Source organism: Callorhinus ursinus, unplaced genomic scaffold (assembly GCF_003265705.2).
Source record: "Callorhinus ursinus isolate GAN/ISIS: 27379988/994484 unplaced genomic scaffold, GSC_fseal_2.0 scaffold23, whole genome shotgun sequence".
In the NCBI taxonomy this organism is placed as follows: Eukaryota; Metazoa; Chordata; class Mammalia; order Carnivora; family Otariidae; genus Callorhinus; species Callorhinus ursinus.
Genome location: NW_027397085.1, coordinates 7,843,751 through 7,866,642, shown reverse-complemented (window position 1 = coordinate 7,866,642; position 22,892 = coordinate 7,843,751). Strand labels below are relative to the sequence as shown.

The following is a 22,892-nucleotide window of genomic DNA, read 5'->3' as shown; positions in this document are numbered from 1 at the left end:
ATATTATTTATGTTCCTTTTCTAATGTTGATCTTTGTAAAGAAAACAAAGTGTTAAAGCTAGAAATTTTTTTTTAAGATTTTATTTATTTATTTGAGAAAGAGAGAGAAAGAGCATGACAGGGGGAAGATCAGAGGGAGAAGCAGACTCCCTGCCGAGCAGGGAGCCTGATGTGAGACTCGATCCCGGGACTCCAGGATCATGACCCAAGCTGAAGGCAGTCGCTTAACCAACTGAGACTCCCAGGTGCCCTAACACTAGAAATTGACGGTCTAGGGGAGCTATCTGATTTGAGTAATTAATGATAAGTTTGTCACTAGACTATTTCTCTCTAAAATTATTTAGACTCCTCCCCTAAGTTTAGTATAGTTCAACAGGTCTTTGGGCAAAGTATAGAAAAGTAAAAATGGACTAGTCAGTTATATTGATTTTCAAGTGTTGAACCAAACTTGTATTATTCTTTTTGTATGTTGAATTTTACTGTATTTTCTTGAGGGTTTTTTTGCATTTTTGTTCATGAGGGATATTTTGTAATTTTTTTTAATGTCTTTGTCCAAAATGTTTTGGTACTAGGATTATGCTGGTCATAGAGAATGAGTTGGAAAATGTTCCCTCTTTTATGTGAACAAATTTAAGATTAGTGGTATTTCACCTTTAATGTTTGATAGAATTCAACAGTGAAACCATCTGGGCCTGTAATTTTCTTTGCAGGAAGAATTTTGATTATAAATTCAATTTCTTTAATACCTATAGGTATACTCAGATTTTCAGTTTTGTCTTGTGTCAGTTTTGATGCTAAGCTGTTGAATTTATAGGTATGAAGTTTTTATACTGTTTACTGAAAACTTTAATGTGTGGTGGATAGTCCTCTTTCATTGATGATTGATGTTTTCCTTCTCTCTCCCTTTTTTTTTTCCTTTGTCTTGCTAAGGGTATTTTGACTTCCAAAAATCTTTTTAATGAACCAACTTTTAGCTATACATTTTCATTTATTTGTGTATTTTCATTTTTTTTAACTTTTTAACTTTTCCTTTCTTCTATTTACTCTGCCTTTAATTTTCTCTTTTTCTAGCTTCTTAAGTTGAAAATTTAGGTTGGCGCCTGGGTGGCTCAGTTGGTTGAGCGACTGCCTTCGGCTTAATGGGTTTAAGTCTACCATCTCAATATTTTCCACTTACCCCATTTGTTTTTCACTTCTCATTTGCTGCCTCCTTTTGGGTTATTCAGATAATTTTAATATTATTTTTTATTTTCTCTTTTGTACCACTTTACTCTTTATACTTCATACTCCACAAGTAATAAACTCTTAAAGGTATATTCTATTTACCCTTCCTCTTTTGTGCTATTCTATATTTCACTTTTACACAACCCAGTTTTATGTCCAACTTATTTTGGCTTAAAGTCTTTTATCTTTAAAGGAAATTGAGCAGAAAAAAAGAAACTAGTTTTAATATGTAGCCATGTTTAATATTTAGCCACCAGTTTTGATGTTTTTCATTTCTTCTTGTAGGTCTGAATGGCAGGTCTGCTGTTGAAAAATTCTCTCAATTTTGATTTATCTGAAGGTCTCTATTTCAGCTTCACTTTTGCAGGATATTTTTGCTGGATATGCAGGTGGTTTGACAGTTTATCCTTTCAGTGCTTTAAAATTGTCATTCCATTGTCCATTGGCTTCCAGTATTTCTGATGAAGAATCAGTCATATTTATGTTATTCTTCCCTTGTATGTGATAAATTGTTTTTCTGTGGCTGTTTTCGAGATATTTTTCTTTAACTCTGGTGTTCAACAGTATGTTTATGCTTTGCCCAGGGATAGTGTATTTTCAATATTTTTTCCACTTTGTTCTTGCTCTCTGGGACTCCACTTATGTGTGTTAGTATGCATAACATTATACTTAAGGTTACTAAAGCTCTGTTCGTTTTTTTCTGATTTTTTTTTTTTTGGTATTGGTTTGTTTCCATTATTGCATTCACAAGTTGACTGACCCTGTCTTCTGCTTTCTTCAATCTGCAGATAAGCCCATTCAGTGAATGCTTCATTTCTCATGTTATATTTTTCATTTCTTTAATTTCCACTTGGTTATTTTTCTTAGTTTCCTTTCTTCTGAGATTTCCCTATCTGTTCATTTTAGATTTGCCTTTAAATCATTGAACATATTTATAATAGGTGCTTTAACTTTCTTGTCTACTGATTTCAACATCTATGTCATGTTGATCTATTTCTGTTGAGTCTCCTTTTATTTCCTTGTGTATCACATTTTTCTATCTTTTCTTATGTCTTATGTAGTTTTTTTAATTGAGTACTAGACATTGTGGTTGGTATGTTTGATAATATCTAGATTATGTTTGTTGTTCTCCTTTAAAGGGTGTTATTTTATTCTAAAAGGTAGCTAATGTCCTCCCAACTCTCCTTTGCCTTTCAAGGCTTGGTTTCAGGCTTTAATAAGGCAGATCTAGACTGGTCCATATTCTAGGTTTCTCATCTGAATCATAGAAAATAATTTGAATTACTGTTTTCTATGTTCTCCAAGGACCGCCATATTAGTATTGTTCTAGATGTACAGGAGAGAAGGTAATTCATTACATACAGTGGATGCCTTAGGGCATTAGGGTTTAATTCTCCTGCTAGAACCCCAATTGAGAAGGGCTGCTCTAAGACTGGTCCTTATCTCTAACAGGTGGCTTTTCTGGTGTTCTGAGTAAATGTTTGGGTGTTAACTTTCCATTTGTGTGGGCTAGAATTCTATCACCTCACTGTGTTATGTGACTGCTAGTATCTTTCTTCTGTTGTCATTCCTGGAGGAGTTGTTCTCTCTTAGGCTTCATGCTTTGGGCATGGGGAACCCACATATAGAATAAGGACCCATGGGATACTTCTGCTAGGTTTGTGAGGCTCCCCTTTTAAATTGCTCTCTTTTCTCTAGAACCCCCAAAGATTCTCTACCTCCTTGGCTCAGTGAGAGTTCTGCTGCCTTTGGCCTTTATTTCCTTTTCATTGTTTAGGAAATGTAGCCCAGTCAGAGAGCTAGGGTGAACATTGGCACATCTCAAATGTTTCCATTCTCTCTGGAAATGTGGAGTTGTAGTTTTGCTCTTGCTATTGTCTAGTGTTTGGAAATAGTTGATTCATTTATTTTGTTCAGGGGTAAAGTTTGTTTTTTTTTAAAGATTTTATTTATTTATTCATGAGAGACAGAGAGAGAGGCAGAGGGAGAAGCAGGCTCCCAAGGAGCAGGGAGCCCGATGGGGGACTCGATCCCAGGACCCTGGGATCATGACCCGAGCTGAAGGCAGACACTTAACCATCTGAGCCACCCAGGCGCCCATTGTGGTAAAGTTATTTTTGGTGTGGTTGGATGTGTTTAGTAAGCCTGTAACCAGTTACTTTATCAGCGTTAGAGGTGGATATAATGGGATTTATTTTACGATCATGGAATTTAGTCTGGAATAGTTCCTGCCTATAAATTCAATGAAATAACAATACATTTTTAAAAATGTTTTAAATTGTTCTCAATTATATTCTCATTTAGGTAAAATATGGTGTAGTAATGTTTTAAAATTGAATAATGCCTAAAGCTGATTGGCATTTCTCTTAGGATGTTTAATTTAGTGATGATAGCCTTATGGAGGTTAACTTTTGACGAGACGTTTAAAGAATAATATAATCTTTACAGGAGAAAGATGATTTTGAAAAGTTTGATGTTACTTGGTAATAAGTTTTATGAAGAAAATAAAGACTGGAAAAGAAGGATAACCTATAGATAAAAATATGTTAAAGTCCTATGGAGTTTTTAAAGAATGGGCAAGGTTAAACTAAAGAGTTTAAAGTTTGAATGATAAACAGTAAGGAAAGGCAAGAAAGTGAGTTCTTTTAAAGTCAGGTTAGTGGTTAGACTTTTTCAGAGGGAAGAAGGGTGCCACGAAGTGCTGCTTTGTATTGTGTGATTTTTCTTTATTTTTTTCCAATAAAAAGTTTGATTTTTGTATTTTCAACAAAAGCTTTTAGACTACTGATCTATAGAAGGGGGAGAGATTAGTGATTATTTGCTCCTCCAGGATATGCATACATTTTTTGACATTCTCAAACACAGGCTTATACTGTCAGACTTCAGAATGACTTTTGGATGGAACCTTAAACTTTAACCATCTCCATCTTAATCTGGTGTTCAGCTGAGAATGATGTGCTCTTTGGTGCTCAGAAAATCAAGAAATGTGTCTTAATATAAAGAAGACTAAAGATAAACTGCCTGACTCAAAAATTTGCTTAGTTGTTTCTGTACAGTCTTTCCTCCATGTCATAACAAACATTAGAATAATAACATAAGATGTTTAACTTGATGTGAATATATTAGTTTTTAAAAAGCTAATACTGGTTAGCTTAATTGATTACAGTTTGATCTGTTACCAGGCTAATTGACTTTATTTTTTTACATTCTCTGTAAACTTAGCTTCCATTGCTGATTTATGCTGTTGATTATAAGGAGGTTTAGGGAGCTCAGTATAAATCTTCATCCCTTTTTTTTTTTTTAAGATTTTTAAAAATTTATTCATTTGAGAGAGAGACAGAGAAAGCACAGGCATGGGGAGCAGCAGAGGGAGAGAGAGAAGCAGGCTCCCCCCACTGAGCAGGGATCCTGACATGGGGCTTGATCCCAGTACCTTGGGATCATGACCTGAGCCGAAGGCAGGTGCTTAACTGACTGAGCCACCCAGGTGCCCCACTTTTTAATTTTTTTAGAGAGAGACACACACACACACAAAAATGCATGTGTGAGCAAGGGGGAGGGGCAGAGGGAATGTGAGAGAGAGAGAGAGAGAGAATCTCAAGCAGGCTTTATGTCCAGTGTGGAGCCTCAGCAGGGCTTCATCTCACGACCCTGAGATCATGACCTGAGCTGATGCCTAGCCGATGAGCCACCCAGGCACCTCTGTAATCTTCCCTTTTTTTTTTTTTTAAAGATTTTCTTTATTTATTTGACAGAGATAGCGAGAGCAGGAACACAAGCAGGGGGAGTGGGAGAGGGAGAAACAAGCCTCCCGCTCAGCAGGGAGCCCAATGTGGGGCTCGATCTCAGGACCCTGGGATCATGACCTGAGCCGAAGGCAGATGCCCAAAACTGAGCCACCCAGGTGCCCCTAATCTTCACTTTTTTAATGGGAGAAAATTACTATAGTTTTTTTTTTCTTTTATTAACAGAATAAATTTAAACGTGAAGAGAAAACAAATGGATGGAGAATAGACAAAGCCTTTCGTAAGTATTAAGACCTCTTCTACAACATACCACTTGGAGATCTTAAAAAATGACCAATCTTTTGTGTTTAGTCCATTGTGTTTTAGATTTGTTTTGCCTCTTTATTGTCATAGGAAGAATGAGGCTGGAGATTTTTCTCTTTAGCAGTGCAGGTCTGGGAGCTGATAACAAACAGATCTTTGGGCAAGGGATAAGCTAAAACATCAAGAAGCAAGTAAGCAGAGCTCTGAGTTCCAGAAGTTATAAAGGAACTGAAGATACCATTTTTTTTTCAAGATTTATTTATTTATTTTAGAGAGAAATGGAGGGATCTCATGTGGGGGAGAGGCAGAGAGGGAGTGAGAGAATCTCAAGCCAACTCTCCGTTGAGCACCTGACTTGGGGTTCGATCCTAGAACTCCGAGATCATGACCTGAGCCAAAATCAGGAGTTGGATGCTCAACTGATTGAGCCATCCAGGTGCCCCCTGAAGATACCATTTCTAAATGTTTTTTATTTTGAGGGAACTGTATTCAAGAAGAAGTTGTTTCTGGAAGAACTTGTACTATAGATGATTCCTTCTTGTGGTCATTCAGTTAACAATACTGAATACCTCCTGTGTGCTAGTTAATGTTCTAGGCATTGAGAATATACTGGTGAACAGGGCATATGAGAAGCTTGTTTTTAGAGCTGTAAGTCTAATTGGATGGGGGAAAGGATAAAGTCAGTAAGCATGGTTAATTGCAGAAAGTGAGTAATTTCTGAGAAGAAGAAAAAAGGGAGTGAAGAGTGGATGTGTGGATTGAGTGGTCAGGAACGTTTTGTCTAAAAAGATGGCATCTGAATTTGTACCTGATTTGAAGGAATGGTATTTTTCAGCTTTTAAGTAATAGCCTCATTGAAATTAACATTTTTTTTCTTTTTGAGTCCAGAGGAAAACATCAAGAGATCTGTACAGAAAAACAAAATTGAATGCATTGTTTAAAATAGTACCTGTAGGAATGCCTGATGCCTGGCTAGCTCAGTCAGAAGAGCTTGTGACTCTTGATCTCGGGATCATGAATTAGAGCCTCATGTTGGTTGTAATGATTACTAAAAAAATAAATAAATAAACTTAAAAGACAGACAAAGGTTTGATACCTATTTAAAAAAAATAAAGTAGTACCTATAGTCTTTGGAAGATAGTTATCAATGTTTCATGATAAATAAATGTATTCAGTATTGCTGTAGTGCTAGTCTCAGAACAAAACCTCAAGTGAAGACTGATGTTGTATAGCATGTGTGTTTATTTTATGAGTAGACACTAAGGTAGATGACTGGACTCTACACCCAGTGTTGTTGTGGGTCCTCAGGGACACGACTTCCAGGAATGGCTCCTGGAAGATCTGGATTGTTTTGGTCGTCAAGCTTCTCCATTTCAGAGAGGTGGTCTTGAAACTGTGCATTACATTCAGTGCATTATAATCAGAAAAGAATCTATAGATCTGTAAAGTCTTTATGGGGGTGTGGAGCCATTGTTAAAGCCATTATAACTTAAATTCACTGATTTGGGTGCTTTGTGGTGGAAAATTAAAAAAAATTAAAACCTCAATTTTTTTTTCTTTTATAACTTCTATTTTCTTTTTTTTACTGTTTTTTTTAATTTTATTATGTTAATCACCATACATTACATATAACTTCTATTTTCAGTTCCTCTGAGAATTACTTTTTTTTAAGTTTATTTATTTAAGCACTCTCTAGGTCCATTGTGGGGCTTGAACTCACAACCCCAAGATTAAGAGTTGCATGCTCTGCTGACTGAGCCAGCCAGGTGCCCCATCCTGTGAGAATGATTTTAATGCTGTATTTTTCAGAATCATTGTTGTGGATGGTCAGAACAGAAAAAGGCTGGGTCCACAATAAACAGGGCCTTCAGGAATCCTAGGTTTGGGCTTGGTTTCTTGAGGCTACTTTATTTTTGTTAATGTATATACCTCTTTTTCTTTTCCTTTTTTTTTTTTTTTAAGATTTTATTCATTTACTTGACAGAGAGAGTGAGAGAGCACAAGCAGGGGGAGTGGCAGAGGGAGAGGGAGAAGCAGGCTCCCTGCTGAGCAAGGAGCCGAATGCGGGGCTCAATCCCAGGATGCTGCAATTGTGACCTGTGCCAAAGGCAGAGGCTTAACCGACTGAGCCACCCGGGTGCCCCTATATACCTCTTTTTCTGAGGCAATTAAACCAATCTTGGGGCTTATGTATATAGAGCATAATTTTTTCTACCTTCACTGTATTGTTAGATGTAGATTTTAAGCAAAGATTTGACTCCTGTAATGGATTCATTCCTGGTTTGTTCATGGCTCTTTCTTTTTCTTTTTTAAAGTAGGCTCCTGCCCAACATGGGGCTTGAACTCACACCCTGAGATCAATAATCCCATGACTCAGTCTATTGACTGAGACTGCAAGGCACCCCGTTCATGGCTCTTTCTGATGTAATGGTGGTGTTGGGTATTTAGTGCGAGTGGTCCTGATCAAAATTCATTTGCTTCCTTCTTTGTTGATACTTGGAAGGGTAAATAGTGAAAGGGTTGTGATAAGAGAGGACATGTGGAGAGGCTTTTGAGGAATTAGTCATACTAATTAGTCTTAAAGTTGATTGATAATTTACTTACAGTGCAATTTATAGTTTGAGTTTTGACAAAGAGTATACCTGTGTAACTACCACCCAAAACAAGGTATGGAACATTTTCATCACTCCAGAAAGGCCCCTCGTGTCCTTTTCTAGTCAGTTTCCACAGCTATCTTTTTTTTTTTTTTGAACTTTATTTAGTTAATGGTTTATTATTTTATTGATATTTTCAATAGTGATTTCTAATATTTTCATGCTATTTTATTTATCTCAACTTGTATTTTTTTTAATTTTTTTATTATGTTAATCACCATATATTACATAATTTGTTTTGGTGTAGTGTTCCATGATTCATTGTTTGTTCATAACACCCAGTGCTCCATGCAGAATGTGCCCTCCTCAATACCCATCACCAGGCTAACCCATCCCCCCACCCTCCTCCCCTCCGGAAACCTCAGTTTGTTTTTCAGAGTCCATTATCTCTCCTGGTTCATCTCCCCCTCTGACTTACTCCCCTTCATTCCACAGCTATCTTGATGCAGGGCCACCACTGTTTTTATTTGAATCATCATAGGTTAATTAGTTTAGCTTGTTCTAGAACTTCTTATTCATGGCATCATACAGTATGTACTCTTTTATGTCTGCCTTCTTGAAATTTTCCTATCATATCACTTATATCAGTACATAGTTCCTTTTTAAATTTTTTTAAACTAATGTAGCTTATTCCTTTTTATTGCTTGATTTTCCTTTGACTACTACAGTGACTAGAGTTGGTTACGCATTCTCCTACTAATAAGCCCATTTGCTTTTGATGTCATGATACTTGAAAATTCTTTCTTTTTTTAAAATAAAAACTTGAAGGTTCTTTTTCTTTTTTTTTTATAACAGAGGAAAAGCGCCCTTTTGACTTCGATTTTTTTGCTCATTTGCTTCAGAAAGTTCTTGCTGAAGAAGAGAAAAGAAAACAAAAATCTGTTAAAAATCAGAGTTTAAAGGAGAAGAAATCTTCTAAACCACGGAAAAATGTAAAAGGTAAACTAAAAGAAAGTGTGTTCTATTAATAATAATAGACTTGGAATATCCCTTAAGTCTTTCAGCATTCCTATGTCCTTTAGGTAGTTGAGATCATCTGGGCATCCATTGGGGAGAATTGATTTTTCTCCAGTCTTTTAGTTATCTCACCCAAAATAGTACTTCTGTGTAAATTTTATATTTGGCATGGCTGGGCTATTTAACATCTTTCTTGCATCTAGGGCATAGTTGTAGCTAATAAAAGAGTATTGGAATTTGGGGGTGTCATGTTTGGTTATTTATCATCATTTTCCTTTGTAAAACCTGGCACAAAGTTCTAATATTTAAAAATGGAACTCTGATACTTCTGCTTGGGACTGAATTGTATTGTTTGAGCACAGTTTTTTTCCTTTTTTTTTTTTTAACATAAAATGTATTATTTGTTTCAGAGGTATAGGTCTGTGATTCATCAGTCTTACACAGTTCACAGTGCTCCACCATATAGCACATACCCTCCCCAGTGTCCATCACCCATCCACCCCATCCGTCCCACCCCCACCACTCCAGCAACCCTTAGTTTGTTCCCTGAGATTAAGAGTTTCTTATGGTTTGTCTCCCTCTCTGGTTTTGTCTTGTTTCATTTTTTCCTCCCTTACCCTATGATCCTCTGCCTTGTTTCTCAAATTCCTCATATCAGTGAGATCATATGATACTTGTCTTTTCTCTGACTTATTTCGCTTAGTATAATATCGAGCACAGTTTATTTCTGAGGGTTAATGTTGACTTGTACTGGGTAGAACCTTGTTTATATGTAGGTATTTGTATTTTAGGCAGATATTTTCTTAATTATTTGAATTCTGATCTAGGAGGACAATGTTTAGCTCTATTCCAGTACTTTAAAGAATCATGGAACTATAGGGAACTTCGTATGTTAGGTAGTCCACATCCCAGACCCTTTCCATTTGTTTTAGTCACCTGGAAACAGTCCTGGAGATCTTGTTCCTTTTTCCTAAGGTCTCACAGTTTTAGTAGTGACAGAGGCAGGACTCGAGCCTAGGGCCATAAGAGCTTGCTTTGGGGGTCTGCAAGACTACTGCTAGGTTTGATTATTGGCTCAGAGAGTCACAAGATCCAACATATAGTTGTACAAACAGCTGAGATTTGTTACAGTGAAAGGCTGTGGAATAAAATCAGCAGAGGGAAAGACATGTGGCTCCAAGTGGAGGGGAATTTAGGTGCAAGCTTACCAATCCTCTCTCCTAGAGTCACACAGGTTATGCTTCATTCCTGTAGCAACAAGTCATGATGAGATACATAACAAGTTGTCTACCAGCAAAGCTTGTTGGAAACTCAATATCCAAGGTTTTTATTGGAAGCTGGTCATGTAGACACCCTCTGCCTTGCACATACCAGACTTCAGAACTCCCAAAACAAAAATAGTTTTTCAGCATAAACCGCATTGTTTGTACAAACATTTTAGGCCACTTTTGTCGGGCTGGTGTGAATTCTCCCCAAGTCCCAAGTTTCCAGTCACAGCCCAAAGGCCAACCTTTTAAGCAGGACTTTGAAGGGATAGCAGTAAGGCCTGCTACATTAACTCTCTTCTGCACAGAGCAGTCAATATTTCTTTTTCTGGAGAATGATGTCTTATCATTTTAAACATAGTATTGGTAACTACAAAATTATTTCATTCTTCAGTCATTTCTTTTACTTACTACACATGGCCCTCAGAGATTAAAATAGATATATTAACATGACTATTCTGTAACAGATGAAAGCGTAAGTAAGTCATTGTATCTTACTTAATGTGAGAACTTTTCAGTTATATCATTACAAGTCTCAGAATTTAAAAATTACTGTTTGTTATTCTGGTAAGAGAATCCAGTGTTGTCTTCTCAGTTTTAAAATCTTGTTATGACTTTTTTTAACAAAAGTAAATGACACTGAATTTTATTATTTTTTTAAGATTAGATATTTTTAGAGAAGATGTCTTGATCGACCATGGTTGTGAAGTTAAGTTTGTTTTTGGTTGATGTCTCCATGGTGATCTCTCGTTTGTTTTTTTAAACTTAATTTATTGTTTTCATCTTTTTTTTAAAGATTTTTATTTATTTATTTGAGAGAGAAAGAATGAGAGAGCAAACACGAGAGGGGGGAGGTTCAGAGGGAGAAGCAGATTCCCTGCTGAACAGGGAGCCCGATGTGGGACTCGATCCCGGGACTCCAGGATCATAACCTGAGCCGAAGGCAGTCACTTAACCAACTGAGCCACCCAGGTGCCCCTTGTTTTCATCTTTTGATACAGTTAACTGTGAATATGCCTTCATAGAAAGGGCACTAGAAATTGTTTAAAAATATTTGTTAAAAAGATTGTACATTGAAAAGCAAATGGTGCAGAAAATAAATTTGTTGAATTCTCTTTTGTACCCGGCCCTCAAATCAAATTGTCCAGATTTTCTAGGGATAACCATTAGTAAACTCTTTTATTCAAGTGTATGTGTGTCTTAGAGGATATGTAATTGTTTTTGCTTAATAAAAATGAGATCATACTATATATGTTTTCTGCAACTTGAGTTTCTTGTGCAACAATATTTTTTTTGAAATCTTTCATATTACTACTTATACGCCTACCTCATTATTATTTGTTGTGTGGATTTTTATAGTGTAAGTGTATTATTAGTCATTCCCAGTTGGACGTGTTGGGTTGTCTTCAAATTTTTGCCCAGTTATCCTTCAGTATTTATCTTCTCCGTCTTCAAGAATTTTTCTGTAGGGGCACCTGGGTGGCTCAGTGGGTTAAGCGTCTGCTTTCGGCTCAGGTCATGATCCCAGAGTCCTGGGATCAAGCCGCACGCTGGGCTCCCTGTTCAGCGGGGAGCCTGTTCCTCTCTGTCTGCTGCTCCCCCAGTTTGTGTGCTTTCTCTTTGTCAAATAAATGAATAAAATCTTAAAAAATTTTTTTCTATAGGTTATTTATATGTTTATAACAATATCTTTGCTTTTCAAAGTGAAAAAAGTTGTCAGTGAAGGAGGAAATGATGATCCAGATGTGTCTCCGAGCACCAAAATTTCAGACACAGAATCACCTCAAAAGGATGCTCAGATAGTTGAAGAAGAACAACAGTCTCAGACTTTAACAGGACAGGATTCAGAACAGATTGCATTAGAACCAAACCTAAATCAAAAGAAAAGAAGAAGAAAGAATCAGGATGAAGTTGGTAAACAGGAAGTAAAAAATCTTTCAGGAAATGCCACTGTTCAGTTAGGTCATTCTAAAGGAGAAAAATACAAAAGTAAGTTTCTTAAATATATTAATAGTTCCTGTATTACTTGAGAAAACGTGTACTATAGTATGAAATGTAAATTAAATACTTCTGAGTAGTAGCAACTAGTAACGCTTAAGTTTTGTATTCTGTATTCATGTTACTGTGTTAAATCCTTTTGTTTTTAAAGGAAAGAAGTTTATTGTTGAGGGGTAAAGAAACCAAAGTGAACTGGGGAAATTTTTCTCTCAAGTATGTTTCTGGGGCACTTGGGTGGCTCATTCGGTTATGCATCCAACTCTTGATTTCAGCTCAGGTCTTGATCTTTTTCTACTTAAAACCAAACTGATTAGAAGTCATGACAATGTATATAGTTAACTGTATATTGCTTGTGTATCTTAATAAATCACAGGTGTTCATATTCTACCTCTACAGAGCACCTTTGAATCCACAATTAGTTGTTTAATTTTTATAAAAGAGCTACTGAAATCAGTTTCCTCCTTCCTTCCTTCCTTCGATCCTTCCTTCCTTTTTTTTCTCTTTCTTTCTTTTTTCTTTTCTATTTTTTTTTTTTATATCTCCCTTAGAATGCAGGCATTTTGACACCCAGGATCTGCTAGGGAATGAGGGCAAAGAGATTTGGGCATTTTTAGTCTCTTAAGAATTCATATGTAGATTACTTAAAGTGGATAACCAAGTAAATAGAGAAGAAGAAGGTAGTAGCAAACCAGAAAAACCTTTCTATAGAATGTAAGTTTTATGTAGTTCAGTTTTACCAATATGATTTTAATGAATGAGTCGTGGTAGTAGCAGAGTATAATTTATAGGCATCACAATATTATACTCATTTGTGGTTTTCCATTAAAGATATTACCTAAAAAGCAGAATAGTTCAGTAATTAAGAAGGTGGACTTTGGAAATCAAACAGACCTTGGTTTAGATTCCAGCTTTTTTGTTTGCTCATTATGACCTTGGGTAAGTCACCTAAGATATTGAACTCAGGTTCTTTTTCTCTGTGATGGATTTACCACCTTTTAATAGGACTGTTTTCAGTATTAAATGAGATAATGCATTTGATGGGCTTAGAGTTTCTGTCACTTAGTAAGTACTAAATAAATGATAGCAGTTACTGTGTATTAATTATGATTCTTCTGAAGGAGCAGAATAGGCCAGTCTGCCTGTAGCTTCCTAACTAGCTATATAGAACAAATAATTTTAACTGTTTAAAATTTAAGCAAGATAAAAGGAGAATGCTATAAACTACTCAGGAAATTTGGGCTGATCCTCAAAACACAGTTAAAACTTACACACTTTTAAGTTGATTATCTTTTCATTAATGTTCTAAAATTAAGATCTCTGCCTTACATATAGGAACTTGAATGTGGAATGGATTAATGATTTGTAGGAAAATCACTTTTTTATGTAAATTCCTTTGTGCTTTAAAAAGAAGATGTTTTCATTTTTTAGAATAACATGCATTTTGTATTCATAGATAAAGATCAGTCTTTAAGGACTGAGATAAATGAAGATGAAGTCAATAAGGAACAGAAGCTTTCTTGCCTACAAAACATGGATGACATTGTGGATTTATCCTCCAGTGAAAAAGCTGAGAAAAGAGCTGACCCTATCCTTTTATCAAGGTATTTTTCTATACCTTTACTGACTTTGTTTACATCTTCTATCAGTTACTGAGGTGAGAGGGGAGTGTGAAGTCTCCAACTGCAATTGCGAACTTGCCTGTTACTCTTTTCAGTTCTATTTGTTTTTCTTCATGTCTTTTGAAGTTCGTTAGGTGCATGCATATCTAGAATTGTTGTATCTTGGTGAAATCACTCTTTTATCATTTGTGTGTATCATTCTGATATTTCTCTTTGTTCTGATGATTACTTTGCTACAGCTGTCTTGTGGTTAATGTTTGCATGGGTTTCTTTTTTCTTTTTTTTTGGTAAGGGGAGAGAGCAGGCTCGAGGGTGGGGGGGGCAGGGTAGGGGCAGAGAGAGAGGGACGGAGAATCCCAAGCAGGCTCCACTCTCAGGATGGAGCCCGACACAAGGCTCGATCTCACAACCCTGAGATCATGACCTGAGCCGAAATCAGGAGTGGGACGCTTAACCAGCTGAGCCACCCAGGCACCTGACTGGCTTTGTTTCACCTATCATGTTTTCAGGTTTCATCTGTGTTGCAGCATTTGACAGTATTTCCTTTTTTTTAATGGCCAAATAATAGTCCATTGTGTGCATATATCACATTTTCTTTATTCATTCATCTCTCAGTGAACATTTAGACTGTTTAGTTTTTTTTTTTTTTTAAAGATTTATTTATTTGACAGAGAGAACACAGCGAGAGAGGAAACACAAGCAGGGAGAGTGGGAGAGGGAGAAGCAGGCTTCCCGCTGAACAGGGAGCCCGATGTGGGGCTTGATCCCAGGACCCCGGGTCCGTGACCTGAGCCGAAGGCAGACGCTTAATGACTGAGCCACCCAGGCACCCCTCTCTTGGCTATTTTAAATAAACATTGGAGTGTAGATACCTCTTTGAGGTCCTGTTTCCATTTCTTACAGAAAAATACCCAGAAGAGGGAATGCTGAATCATATGATAGTGATGTTAATATTTTTTTACATTTAATTTTTTTTTTAGGTAATCTACCCCCAATGTGGGGCTTAAACTCACAACTCTGAGATCAAGAGTCACATGCTTTACTGAATGGGCCAGCCAGGCACCCCTCTATTTTTAACTTTTTGAGGAGCCTCCCCACTGTTCTTCACAGTGGCTGTGCTATTTTATCTTCCCATCAGCAGTGCACAAAGATACCAGTTTTCCATATGCTCACCAACACTTATTATTTTCTTTTTTCTTTGTTTTGAAAATGGTTATTCAGACATACTGAGATATGATATACTTCACTGTGGTTTTGATCTGCATTTCCCTGATTAGTGATATTGAGGCTCTTTACATATACTTATTGGCTGTTTGTATGTCTTCTTTGGAGAAATGTCTATTCATTTCCTTTTCATATTTTTTAATTAGGTTATTTTAATTGAATTATAGGCATTCCTTTTATATTTTGGATATTAAGCTTGTGTCAGATATATGGTTTACAAATATTTTCTCCCATTCCATAGGTTGTTATTTGAACTTGTTGATTATTTCCTTTGCTGTGCCGAAGCTTTTTAGTTTGATACTGTCCCACTTGTCTATTTGTGCTAGTTTGTTCATATAATTTGGAAGATTAATAGTTTCTTTGAAGCTGAGCCCATGGACCTTGGGTCCTTAATTTGCTAGGTGACAGAATTTAAATTGTGACTTCAGAGATACAACTAATTTCATAAACTACACATAAAAGGTACTATGGCATTTTTAGGGGAAAAACAACCCTGTAATGACTGTTAAGATCCTAACTGGTTTTGTAAAACAGTGAGCCCATTCTAAAATTATTAATTACACAAGAGCAAAGGGTCATGAGTGGTAAAGACAATTTGAAAAACAACATTTCTGGGGAGGAAATATATTAATACTTTAAGCTAGAGTAATTAGTGTGTTACTGGCACAGGGACAGATTGACTCAGCAGAACTGAATATAGAGCCTAGGGGGAAAAATTTAGGAATCTGATAAATAGCAAAGGTAGCATTAGAAATTAGTGGGTGAAGATTGAATTAAATATTCATTAGATGGGTAGATCTATCTAATATTAGATAGTATTAGATCCTTATTTCACCCTCTATGCAAAATTTCTGATAGATTAAAGGCTACAGGGACGCTGGGTGGCTCAGTCGGTTAAGCGTCTACCTTTGGCCCAGGTCATGATCCCAGGGTCCGAGGATCAAGTCCTGCATTGGACTCCTTGCTCAGCAGGGAGCCTGCTTCTCCCTTTGCCTGCCACTCCCCCTGCCTGTGTGTGCTCCCTCTCTTTCTCTGATAAATAAATAAATAAATAAATAAAATCATGTATAAAGCAAATCTTGAAAACTTTTAGAAGAAAGTGTTTGGAAATACCTTTGTGATGTTGAGGATTTCTTAAGATGTAAAAAGCAAAACTTTAAAAAGATACAATTGATGAATTTGACTGCAGTAAACATAACTATTTCTTTTGACAAAAGGTTTCATAAGGAACGTGAAAGGCATGTTACTGTTTGGGAGGTTTTAGGTGTATTATCTAACCAAAAAATAATATATAAAGAGCTCTTATTGATTAGTTGGGAAAAGACAAACACCCAGTAGAAAAAATGAGGGGAAAAACAAGATCTAGTTAAAGTCATATGTGTTCATTCTGTGTGCCAGTTAGTACATGGCCATCATTTATGGTATTATTAGTTGGGATATTTCATAATACGGTGGTCTTCTCTTGGCATACAGTGCTAACTGTAGCTTATGCATATTGGCACTGTGTCCTTGGATTTATAAAACTTTTGGTTAACAGAGTACCATGCAAAGCAGGGCCTGCCTGTATAAGATTTTAATGAGAGATTATTCCTAAATATTGCTCTGATTTTACACATAGATTTGTCAACCCCATGTAATGAAGAATTTTTCATTTTGACTTCTTGAGTGTTTTCCTGGGCCTGTTAATTTGTGGCTACTCTTTCTCTGTAGGTACAATTTTTTTTGTTTGTTTGGTTTTGAGAGAGAGGAATTGTGTGCGAGTGGGGAGAGAGGGGCAGAGGGAAGGGAAGAGAGAATTTTTTTTTGTAGAAAGCATCTTTTTTTTTTTAAGGTTTTATTTAAATTCACGTTAGTTGGGGCGCCTGGGTGGCTCAGTCGTTAAGCGTCTGCCATCGGCACAGGTCATGGTCCCAGGATCTTGGGATCGAGCCCCACACCGGGCTCCCTGCTCAGAGGGGAGCCTGCTTCTCCCTCTCCCACTCCCCCTGCTTGTGTTCCCTCTCTCGCTGTGTCTCTCTGTCAAATAAATAAATAAAATCTTTAAAAAAAATAATAAATTCACGTTAGTTAACATATAGTATTAGTTTCAGGGGTAGATTTTAGTGATTCATCACTTGCATATAACACCCAGTGCTCATTACATCAAGTGCACTCCTTAATGCCCATCATCCCATTACACCTCATCCTCTTCCCCTCCAGCAACCCTCAGATTGTTCCTTATAGTTAAGAATCTTAGGCAGCCTCCACGCTCATTGTGGAGCCCAACTTGGGGCTTGATCTCACCGTCCTGAGATCATGACCTGAGCTGAAATCAAGAGTTGGAAGCCTAACCAACCGAGCCACCCAGGCGCCCCTAAAGATACAGCTTTTAACAACATGGTACAAGAAGGATCATAGAAAAGCCAAGATATTTATATTGATAATTCCAAAATATGAAGTATCATTTTCCAGCTGGTTTTATATGTTAAAAAATATTTTAAGTAGTTATTATAAAACATGTATTACCAAGAATTCTTTTCCTCCTGATGTGTTTTCATTTGCTTAGTGATCAACAAGGTGCTGCAACCTCACTAGCAACTGAAGCTTCAGAATCAAGCCCTTCAGATTTGCCTTTATCAGAAGCTGGCATTACCTCACTGTGTGAAGTGAATAATGTTGAAAGTAGTTGTACAGAAGAAGGCAGTGTTGACCTAAAAAATAAATCATTGTAAGTATTTTACATGGTAGGATTTTAAAATTTACTTTCAAAATTGTGATGGTTTCTTATTTAAGAAATGATAATGTTGCTTTCTTTAGGGACTAGAAAGGGACGGTACACCATTTAATATATAATTGTACTATGGTCTGGTTGTGACATAAAGGCTTATCACTTTATATTTCATTACAGAAAGATTCTCTTTCATATTTAATAGATAACCATGATAGGAATTTTATGTACAATGGTGACTTATGCTGAAATCCTAAAATAATTTGGAAGCCTAAACATTTGCTATTAGATACTTTTACTTGGCTTGAGTAATTTTTCAAAGTAGTAGATTTTTGATATTGATGACTTTAAAGAAATTATGTTTTCTAGTGTGCAGATACTGATTAACATTTGCACTAAAAACAGAATAAAAGCACAACAAGAATCTGCCTTTGAAGAGAGATAGCTCAGAAATTCAGACTTCTTTTTGGGTCCCTCCTAAACTCCTCATACAGGCTTAAAGGCTGTTTAGTTTATGAATTCTTAAACTTATTTTCAGTAAAGCACAGTCACACAGAGAATGAAACTTTTTTTTTTTTTAAATAAAAATTTAGTCTTTGGAATAGGCAATATGGTCTTACGGCTCAAACATCTAGAAGTATAAAAAGATATAGAGTGAAATACCCCTCCTTCCATGTCCACATTCACTCTAAGTAACTTGTGTAATTTATTTCTGCTATTCTTTCAGAGATTTAAAAAAAGTACTTTAAAACTAATACAAATGTATGTTCTTTATATTTTTTTACTCCTCTTAAAATCCTAATGATAGTGTATGTGTGAGACACCATTTTGCAATTTTTTGGTTTTATATTTTGATATCTTTGCATAAAGATCTTCCTTATTATTTTTGAGTAGCTGCATAGTATGTAGTGTTCTGGTGTACATGTGCTGCTGAAGTGGGCACTTCATAGTGTCCTGGTGTATAGATGGATTAGAGTTTATATTATCAAAGCCCAACTGATGGCTATATAGGTTATTTTTTCAAACAGTGCTTAAAATCTTTAACTTCTATCCTTTGACTGTATGTAAGTACAGTGGACCCTTAGGAACAACACAGTGGTTAGGGATGCTGACCCCTTTGCAGTTGAAAATCCACAAATAACTTTGACTCTTCCAAAACTTAACTACTAATAGTCTACTGTTAATCGGAAGCCTGATGATGTAATTGGTTGATTAACACATATTTTTATGTTATATGTATTATATATTGTAATCTTACAATTAAAGTAAGCTAGAGAAACAAAGTGCCTTAAAATAATAATGAGAAATTACATTTACAGTACCGTATTGAGAAAAATCTGTGTATAGGTGGAATTACACAGCTTAAACTTGTGTTGTTCAAAGGTCATCTGTATTTGTTGGGTGAGTATTCAGAATGGAATTGCTTGCTGCAATGTATATATGTGTGTGTGCATACACATATACACATTTAGAATTTTGAGAGATACTTCCAAAGTGTTCTTCATAGGAGTTATACTAGTTTACATTCCCACCAACATTGTAAGAAATGTCTCCCTTAAGAGAAAATGGTGTTTATCAAACTAGGATTTATGCTGGTCTTGATAGATTAAAAAATAATACTTCCGTATACTCTCTCCATCCCACTCTTCCTTTTTAGGCAGGGGTTTGTAATGCTTTGTTTTTATTGAGTTTTTTATTTTAAAATTTTCTAACCTAAGGAAAAGTCAAAAGAATAGAACTGTGAACATTTGTATATAATTCCCCTTAGATTCTATAATTCCTAATGTTACATTTGTGCTTGCTTGCACAGGTGCACACATCTCCCTCCCCCCCTTAATTTGTGCTTTTTTTAAAACCTATTTTTATTTTGTTTTTTAAAGTTGTTCATATTCTTTGTCCTTTTTTTTTTTTTAAGATTTTATTTATTTATTTGACAGAGCACAGGCACGGGGAGTAGGAGAGGGAGAAGCAGGCTCATGTGGGGCTTGATCTGGCGTGAGCTGGCGACAGGCACTCAACCTACTGAGCCACTCAGGCGCCCCTCTTTGTCCATTTTTAAAATGAGTTTTTGATGCTACTGTTTGTAGGAGCTCTTTTTATTTTAGGGAGATTAGCCTTGTTTTTTGATGTGCAAAACATGCTTTCTTTTCTTTTTTTTTTTTTTAAAGATTTTATTTATTGAGAGAGCGAGAATGAGAGAGAGAGAGAGAGAGTACATGAGAGGGGAGAGGGTTAGAGGGAGAAGCAGGCTCCTCACTGAGCAGGGAGCCCGATGCGGGACTCGATCCAGGGACTCCAGGATCATGACCTGAGCTGAAGGCAGTTGCTTAATCAACTGAGCCACCCAGGCGCCCCTATGCTTTCTTGGTTGGTAGTTTGACTTCTGACTTAGTCGTGTAGAAGTTTTTGATTTTTATGTAGTTCTATTTCTCAATTTTGTTTTTCTTTTATGGCTCCTGAATTCTTAGTTAAACTTTATGAAGGCTTACCCCAACTCAAGGTTATAAAAGAATTCATCCATGTTTACTGTGTGGCTTTATTAACTCTGATGCATTGGAACATATTATGAGTACAGTGCAAGGAATGGAGCTAATTTTATTTTGGTCACCAGTGTTAGTTTTCACATCACCATTGCTTTGATATTATTTGTAACAGTACATTATTCTGTATTTCATCCTCGCTGTTTTGAAATGCTGCCTTTTTTATATACTACTTTCATGTGTGTTAAAGTCATCTTCTAAGTTTTCTTTTGTGTTTCATTTATCTGTTTATTCACATTATCAGTACCAGTGTTTTAATTATTGATGCTGAATAGTTTCTTTTTAGCATCTGGTAAAATAAGTTACCGCCTCATGGCTCTTGTTTTTCCGTTCTCTTTGCTACTTTTACTCTAAGTAAACCTAAAGGACTTTTCTGTCTCTGAGTGGATTTTTAAGGAATTTTTCAGAATTTTATTTGACTGTGTCTCCATGTTGGTGCGATTTAAATAATGTTCATTAAAAAAATAAAAAATAAATAATTCATTTTCTAGGGAAACTGATCAGTCAAGAAATGTTAAACTGATGGGAAGAAGACAACTACAGAGACCTAAACCCAATTTATCAAGGGCAGTTGGGAAGAAACCTGTTCTTTCACAAGGTAAAACAGATGCGGAGAGCAAGAGTTTACATGCAGAAACTTCAGTTGAAAAGGTACGGAGTAAGACACTTTATAGAAAATAAAATTACAGGGCGCCTGGGTGGCTCAGTTGGTTAAGCGACTGCCTTCGGCTCAGGTCATGATCCTGGAGTCCCGGGATCGAGTCCCGCGTTGGGTTCCCTGCTGAGCAGGGAGTCTGCTTCTCCCTCTGACCCTCGCCCCTCTTATGTGCTCTCTCTCTCTCACTCTCTCTCTCAAATAAATAAATAAAATCTTTAAAAAAAAAAAGAAAAGAAAATTACAAAAATTTTTCCTAAGTAGTTGGGAATAAATTGTTTAGTTTGTAACTACATGATAATGTAATTGGTACTAAAACAAAGATACAAGAACACATGAATATTAAATGTGTCTTGTCTCCTGTTTGTGCCTTTAGAACCTAGGACATATCATTTCAGACATAGTAGTAAAAAATCTCTTTTGTTTACTTACCTAAATTTTTAAAAATTAAAATAATTTTTTAAAAAGATTTTATTTATCTATTTGAAAGAAAGTGAGAGAGCATAAGCAGGGGGAGCAGCAGAGGGTGAGGGAGAAGCAGGCTCCCCGCTTGAGCCGGGAGCCCGACAGAGCCCGACGCTGGGCTTGATCCCAGGACCCCAGGATCACGACCTGAGCCGAAGGCAGATGCTTAACGACTGAGCCACCCAGGCGCCCCTACTTATATAAATTTTGTATTCAAAATATTTTTAACCAGTTTTCCATCAAATGATATCCTTAGTCCTTTCTGCAAACAGACATATTCCCATCCTTCATAATCTTTGTTTTTCTTTTTATGTATGAAAACATTTTTGTAGGTTTTAATCGTAACATACATAATATTTAAAACTTTTTTCTCTGAAACTACTCATTAACCTTTTCTTGGGGTTTATCTTTTTAATAGCTGCATCAGGTTAACATATTATTAATTTACCTAAGCATTTTTCTAATGGTAGACATTTAAATTGTTTCCATTTTTTTAAACTCTCATGAATAAAAGCAAATGGTTTTGTAAGTAGCCCTTTCTTAAGGAAAAAAGCAGAGGATAAATTTCCACAGGAGGTGAGATTAATGAGTCAGAGTATTTTAAATATTTCTTGGCTTTTGTTATGCATTGTCAAATGACAGTCAAAAAAAATTTATTTACACTGCTACAGGTATTAAATGAATGTTCCTGTTTTTGTATATCTCTGCTAGCATTATATTGTTATAAATTTTTTATTTTTGCTCAAATACACTTTAAAGTGTTAGCTTTTTTTTCTCTTATGTTAAATATTTTTTATTATACTCTTGTAATACAATCATATTATTATAGTCTTGTAAAATTTGACAAAATTGGGAAGTTACAGAGTATTGTAAAAACTAAGACAAAAATTACTTGTGATTTCATTATCCAGCTGCAACTAACCTTTTAGCATATATCCTTCCAGCTTTTCCTATTACGGAATTTAGTAGTATTAATTCAGTTTTGTATCTTTCTTTGGTTCTTAACATTTCTTAAATATTTTTCCATATTATTAAATATCCTTTGAAAACGTGGTCTTTAGTGACTTCATAATATTCTGTCAGTGGGTATAACTGAATTTCACCCCTTTTTTTTTAAAGATTATTTATTTATTTGAGAGAGAGAATGAGAGATAGCATGAGAGGGGAGAGGGTCAGAGGGAGAAGCAGACTCCCCGCCGAGCAGGGAGCCCGATGTGGGACTTGATCCTGGGACTCCAGGATCATGACCTGAGCCGAAGGCAGTTGCTTAACCAACTGAGCCACCCAGGCGCCCGGTATAACTGAATTTAACCCTTTACTCATTATTGGATATTTTGTCTGTTCGCAGTGTTTGGCATTTTATATAATGTTCTAGTAAACATTCTTGTACTTTGTCTAAATATTTACTTAGAGTCTTAGAAGTGGTATTACAGTATGAACTTTTTTTTTTTAAGATTTTATTTATTTATTTGACAGAGAGAGACACAGTGAGAGAGGGAACACAAGCAGGGGGAGTGGGAGAGGGAGAAGCAAGC

At 36.1% G+C, this 22,892-nt stretch overlaps 1 protein-coding gene and 1 long non-coding RNA gene across 3 annotated transcripts in view; one reads left to right on the top strand and one right to left on the bottom strand.

Moving 5' to 3' along the window:
- The window catches only part of BDP1 (BDP1 general transcription factor IIIB subunit), a 90,841-nt gene that overhangs the window by 14,704 nt on the left and 53,245 nt on the right, over positions 1–22,892 (top strand). For both annotated transcript variants that reach the window (XM_073905371.1, XM_025892865.2), the window contains exons 10-15: positions 5,196–5,250; positions 8,723–8,866; positions 11,854–12,138; positions 13,601–13,748; positions 17,536–17,697; positions 20,729–20,888. In XM_073905371.1, the coding sequence (XP_073761472.1) occupies positions 5,196–5,250; positions 8,723–8,866; positions 11,854–12,138; positions 13,601–13,748; positions 17,536–17,697; positions 20,729–20,888 (954 nt within the window). The remainder of the gene's footprint in view (positions 1–5,195; positions 5,251–8,722; positions 8,867–11,853; positions 12,139–13,600; positions 13,749–17,535; positions 17,698–20,728; positions 20,889–22,892) is intronic.
- Positions 17,547–22,892, bottom strand: part of LOC141374880 (uncharacterized) — a 64,991-nt gene continuing 59,645 nt past the window's right edge. Inside the window, exon 3 of the long non-coding RNA XR_012382049.1 lies at positions 17,547–17,680. This is a non-coding gene — a long non-coding RNA (uncharacterized lncRNA). The remainder of the gene's footprint in view (positions 17,681–22,892) is intronic.